General features: G+C 33.5%; 2 protein-coding genes across 2 annotated transcripts; one reads left to right on the top strand and one right to left on the bottom strand.

Annotated features, from left to right (window-relative positions):
* Positions 1-789: 789 nt before the first annotated feature.
* LOC108573885 (snRNA-activating protein complex subunit 3) lies at positions 790-2,296 on the top strand. Its single transcript, XM_017936372.1, has 5 exons — positions 790-998; positions 1,063-1,249; positions 1,322-1,594; positions 1,664-1,908; positions 1,987-2,296. The coding sequence occupies exons 1-5, from the start codon at positions 802-804 to the stop codon at positions 2,255-2,257; spliced, it is 1,173 nt and encodes a 390-aa protein (XP_017791861.1). The 5' UTR covers positions 790-801; the 3' UTR covers positions 2,258-2,296.
* A 395-nt stretch (positions 2,297-2,691) lies between these two features.
* LOC108573857 (transmembrane and TPR repeat-containing protein 4-like) lies at positions 2,692-5,495 on the bottom strand. The gene is made up of 10 exons (XM_017936337.1): positions 5,465-5,495; positions 5,162-5,387; positions 4,906-5,089; positions 4,653-4,832; positions 4,133-4,593; positions 3,685-4,065; positions 3,506-3,613; positions 3,250-3,391; positions 3,058-3,176; positions 2,692-3,001 (listed from the first exon to the last, which is right to left on the bottom strand). The coding sequence occupies exons 1-10, from the start codon at positions 5,493-5,495 to the stop codon at positions 2,692-2,694; spliced, it is 2,142 nt and encodes a 713-aa protein (XP_017791826.1).
* Between the last annotated feature and the right edge of the window lie 425 nt (positions 5,496-5,920).

Genomic DNA, 5,920 nt, shown 5'->3' with positions numbered 1-5,920 from the left:
CTACTTGCTTGCTTACTTCCCTCGTGCCACCACTTTCGGATACTCTTTCTGGCGTGACGCGCTTTACACTTTCTATGTACTTGTGAATTATCGCCTGCGGAGGAAGTATGCAGATTTATTTCGTTATGTTTTGGTCGTTTGGAAGCATTTTTGTTAGTTTATTTAAATGTTTTAAATTTTGTTTTTATTATTTGGATTCTGTACGCGATAGGGATAATATTTATAGTTTAATGCGAAATAACTAAAGGGATCCCTCCTTCCAAATCCTTTCTCTTCGGTTGATTGTTTTTTTAAATAAACAGGTTCAGTTAATATTTTTTAAATAAATGATTGATCGATGGTAAGTATTTAAAACAGTTTCTGTTGGTAACGTGGTTCCCTACTTTGTATCGTTCTGCCATCTACTGTTTTTTTAAGAGAAACATGCCTTCTTGTAGATACGTAGTTAGAGTTATGACGCATTAGATGTATATTCTCCTAGATTCTGGAGATTATTGGTTGTTTGCAGTTCTAAGAGAGTGTACCAATCAAGTGCAAAGAAAATTCGTAATACGTATAAAGTATAGAACAGTGATTCTCAAATACGTTTTAATGAGATATTTTTCGTAAAAAGTACAGTACGATTTAAGAAACACTGTTTAAACAAAACGTAATACAGTTTGAATGAAATGTTCGTCAATTTTATATTTCATTTTTAAAGCAATTACGAAATGACGTAGTTAACTTGTTATTCCCTTCGCAATTCTTTATCGATGTGTTAAGAAATAAGCGTAGTTACTAGAATTATTTTAATATATTACGATGGACGACGTATATAAATTGTACAATAATAATGCATCGTCAAAGGTGCACATAAAAGAATATTTCGATAATTATCGAAATCTGATAGCGTCTTCTGAATCTTTTATACCCATGAAAAAAGAAAACTCTAATTTTTTGACACTAATGGGAGTACAACTCGGAGAAGACGAGATATCTATGTTAACACATTATTGCAGGTACTTTATTATTTTTAAATTTCAATTTTGATCTTTAAAAATAAAAAGTGCGTATGATTTTTAGTATTGACAGTTTAACAGTGGAAGGAGAAGCTCCAAAAATACCTAACAACAGAAAAATGAGAAAGAAAGACACGTTTGATCCTCAGGAACCAGAGGATGTAGATTTACAGACTGTTAAAAATTTAAAACAAAGATTAAAACAGGAGACTAAACGACCTAGTTATAAATATCAAAGTGAATTATTCATAGTAAGTGTTTGAGATATGGGATAAAAAGAAAAATTAATGTTTCTAAAATACAATTATTATTCCATCTTTCAGAATGATGATAGAAAAGTAGAACCAATTGAGGAATGGGCTATTCCTGGTCAAGATATTCTTGTTTATGTCAGAATTTATCATCCTTTTGCACAGCGTCCAAAGAATGGACCAAAGAAAGAATGTGGTTCATTGCTTAGGCTAAATAATGTTCTAGCTATATTGGGTTCTCAAACACTTGCCCATTTGAGAGACAAAATATCATGTATTGCTGATCACAGTATTTCTAAGGAATGTAGTAACAATTTGGATAATGCAATAGGACCAATGGCAAAAGTAACTTATCCTTCTATTGTGTTTAACTAATTATATTGTCCTTGTATTTTAAGATAATCATTATTTTAGGATGTTTATAAATCCGGATTCTTTTTTATTGAAGATACTTTTTATAATGATACCAGATGTTCAACAAATTTTGATTACAGTAAAGTGATTATTGATTGGGCACAGAGAAGGCCAAAATTAGGACCTTTTAAAACTGCTCCAATGGAAGAATGCAGAATAGATTCTTTGAATTTAAGATTTGGTTTTCCATGGGTATATAAACATCAAGGTGGTTGTGAACACTTGGTTGTATTTAGTAATGCTAGGTAATTCTATTGCTTAAGAAATTCTTCATTTTCAAAAATTATCCATTTTTAATTCGTTTTTTTTTTTATTACTTTTAGGTTCGTCAATTGTGACGATGAGTTAGTTGAATCTGCATATCCGAAAATAGTCAGAATAAGACCCACGGGTACTAAATTTTGCATGATATGTGGCGTATATACCGCTGACTGGATTACGATAGAACACGAGAGAATACCGCATAATCCTTGTTATTTTTGCCATACTTGTTTTATGTCTTACAATTATATCGATGGCAGAAAGATCGGAAATTTCGACGCGTACTCGTATCCACGCAATACTGCAGCCGTGGCAGGAAAAATAGATATATGATTCTTTTGTATAAAAAAGTAAATTATTTTATTAATGATGTAGGGGGTGTGGTAGTGAATAAAGTGGGTTTTACTCAATGTTTGTTATGCCAAAGGACATGTTTGCAAGATACAGAGTTTTAATGTATAATGGAGGTTTGCTGGTTGTACAGAGACTGATCTTAAGATGGTAATTGCTTTCTTATATATAATTTACCGTCTAAAGTTGGAGGGGTTGGTAATTAATTGTATGGATACAAAGATTTAAGCTGGTTTGTTTGGGTGAGCAATACGCGAGAAAGTTGAGGAAAACAAAGGATGATTGTTTGGGTGAGCAATACGTAAAACTAGTGAAAAACAAGGTGACCAAGGCTTGAGATTAGGTTTGCCATCACAACGTTTTTCTCTCGGTACCAAACATTCTCTTAAATATATATATTTCCAATATAATCATTTCTACAATGATTTTATAGTATTCAATTTTCTCAAATTCGCTTTCGCACTTTCTAGTTCAGGCATAATTTCTAATGCTTTCTTATACATATCTTCCGCTTCGTGAAATTTATTCCATCTATGATACAGTACACCCAGATTTGTGTAGAACATAGCGCTTGTGGGATGTTCCGATATTGCATTTTTGAAGTGCACTTCCGCCTCCTCGAAATTTCCAGTTTTTCCCAATATATTTGCAATGTTGAAATGAATAAAAGCGTCATTGGGTAGGAACTGCAGAGCTTGATACCCTACTTTAAGCCCGTCTTCGCGCCTACCTACAACAACATGTACATTGTACTCACATCACGGTATCGGCGGTTCAGTTGCATACCTAATTGATCAAGGAGCAATATCATGTTGACCCATGCTTTGCTGTGTGTATTCTTTTGTCTCGTCGCAGATTCCCAAACTTTCAATGCTTTATCGTAATTTTTCTGTTTCAAGTACTGCAATTGTATTTGGTTTAAATTTACACGTTCATATTTTTTCTTTTCTTTAATTTTAATTAATTTTACTAACCAGCATACCCAAATTATACAAACAATCGGGGTATTTGTTTCTATGTGAAAGTGCAGTTAAGTAACTTTTTTCCGCTTCTTTGGACTTCCTTCTTGCCCATAGAACGATACCTAAATTCATCCATGCTGTGGCAAAGTCTTCCCTAAAACTCACAACTTAGTGACACCATGTTTCTGACTGGAAAATTTCAGGCAACACTACATAAAACTTTTCCATTTCCATTGTATCCTAAATAGTCAGATATAATCAGACTTACTGCAGCTCAATAGCACGTTTAAACAAAGTTTCTGCTTCTAAAAGTTTTCCTTGATCCTTGAGTATGTTGCCGAGATTGTTCATAGCCTGAGCGTACGTGGGATTTAATCTATTGAATAGATACAACTATTATTTTCTTTTCTTTTCTTACTTGACTTATACATATAAGTTTCATTTTACCTCAATGCTTCATTGTATTCGTATTGTGCTAACGTAGCATTTCCGTTATCAGCAGCATTTTTTGCGATATTGTAATGTACTTTAGCATTTAATGGGCAAACGTGCAGTGCCGATCTAAACAGCGTGGTTTCAGTTCTCCACTGATTACTTCTTATCCAAGATTTTGTAAAAAATAGCGCAATTAAAACTGTGTATGCTAGGAATAAATAATGCATAGGAACACGGTTGCAAAGTTTTTGTAATCCTACAACAAGTAGTAGGCAATAACCAGCAGAGGGAATGTAAAGTGTTCTCTCGGCCAGAACGAAGCCAATGTTAAAAAAGATGTTGCTGGCTGGTAGAAATGGAATGATAAGCATTGCCAGCCCCATAATTGAGTATCTATAAAATGAAAAACTTTTTTTGGGATTTATTTCATAATCACAGAAATTTTCGAAAATATAAGTACCTTAAAAATTTGTCGTGATAAGAGTTGAAAGTATATGCAATCATTGCACTAAGTATGAACCAGAAAAGAAGAATAAAAGACATTCTTCCATCAATAGAGGTAATTAAGGGTACACAGCCCATTGACCAATCAAAACACAGCCAGTCAGGACAAATTAATAGCCATACGTTTAAACAATAAATATAACAATAGTTTAACGCTCGTAAAAATCTATTTTGCACGAATGATGCTGGATTATCCACAGGTTGAAAGGTTGGAGCCTTGTATCTCATAACACTGAATCTTGAGATCATCAGTATTAAACTGGATGTGAAAAGTATGAAGAGCCTGATTAATAATTTTTGTCTTAGCTTGATAAAATGTTTTATTCCTTCATAGGAATGCTTTGATTTTATAAATGAGACTATTTTGGATGGGAATAGTCTGTTTACTACTATAATATCATATATACAACAAATTCCCTAAAAAACAATACTATTACTGTTAATATAAATGAATCCATTGTAAAGTTATCTCTTACCACTGCAGTAATTCCTGTTTCCTTACACAGCATTGCAGTTGCAATAAATGTAATGCAACTACACATGCTCAACCATCTATGCATTAATCTTCTTGCATAGATTGAGTAATAGTAAAATATAATAGATATCCACATAAATAGAGCACACAATAATTCTGCTCTTCCTACAATACCTGAAACCTGCACAGTGAAATAAATTATTTAGATATTACTCTTTCTGAAAAGAAAAAAGTCTTAGTTATAGATTGCGTACAGCTTCTGTGTGCACTGGATGAACAGCAAACAACGCAGTAGCATAGAATGCAGTACTCTTCTCTTTAGAGCCCAAAAGTATATTAAATACTGGTAACATCAGCATACACACAATGGTATGTAATACTATATTCACTATATGATAGTCTTGGGCTATCAGAGCTCCACGAAGCCAAAAATGTAGTCTGAAAGTGTTGCATTCTAGTTGTAATTGTCACTCAAACATGTTATATTTCTTGTGATTTAAAGAATACTACCTAAAGCTTAGAATTGTTAATGGTCTGTATGACTTATGGCTTTGCTTATGTGTCAGTCTTGTACCCCAAAAATCATTTTTAAATACATCTATCAAAGGACTATTTTGTACATCTTCATTGTGTACAATGGCTTCAGAATCGTCAAACACAAATTCACCATTGTAACTATTAGCAAAGCATAAAGACAATACAGTGATTATAAATAAAGAAAGTGGTACTGGAATATCTGTAAAAATTAAATCATCCATAATGTATTGAACATAAATGCACCAAATTCACTGTAACATAAATGTATTAATTCACCTAGTAATCCAGTATTCGTTTTTAATGACATTTTGTCTTTCGTTCGATTAAACTGATTCAATATTTCATTTAAATTTTCACATAACAGTGCTCCTTACTTTAGAGCCTTTGTACATACTATTTGTACTTTAAACATAATGTACTGTTAGCAGCTGGTAAGCTGGCAGTCGGGACGGCACCGGGGCAAGGGGAGTAAGCCGCTCGCTCCACCTTTGATGGTCGCCGTTACACGATGGATTAGTAGATGTGACCGTTTCGGCCAATAATAAAAATGCGTGTGATCTGACTTTAGAAGTGTATCCGCTACAACCAATGAGACCCGCATTCCTTCCATCTGCCAACTTACCAGCAGCGAAACAGTACATGTTATCACAGACGAGGTACAGGATAGACCTAACACCCAATATATTTTCGTGTCCAACGTTCTGAAATACCGATCATGTAAAAAATCAGAGT

Source organism: Habropoda laboriosa, unplaced genomic scaffold (assembly GCF_001263275.1).
Source record: "Habropoda laboriosa isolate 0110345459 unplaced genomic scaffold, ASM126327v1 scaffold20, whole genome shotgun sequence".
NCBI classification, from domain to species: domain Eukaryota; kingdom Metazoa; phylum Arthropoda; class Insecta; order Hymenoptera; family Apidae; genus Habropoda; species Habropoda laboriosa.
The sequence above is the reverse complement of the archived record's forward strand: the minus strand, read 5'-3'. Positions and strand labels throughout refer to the sequence as shown.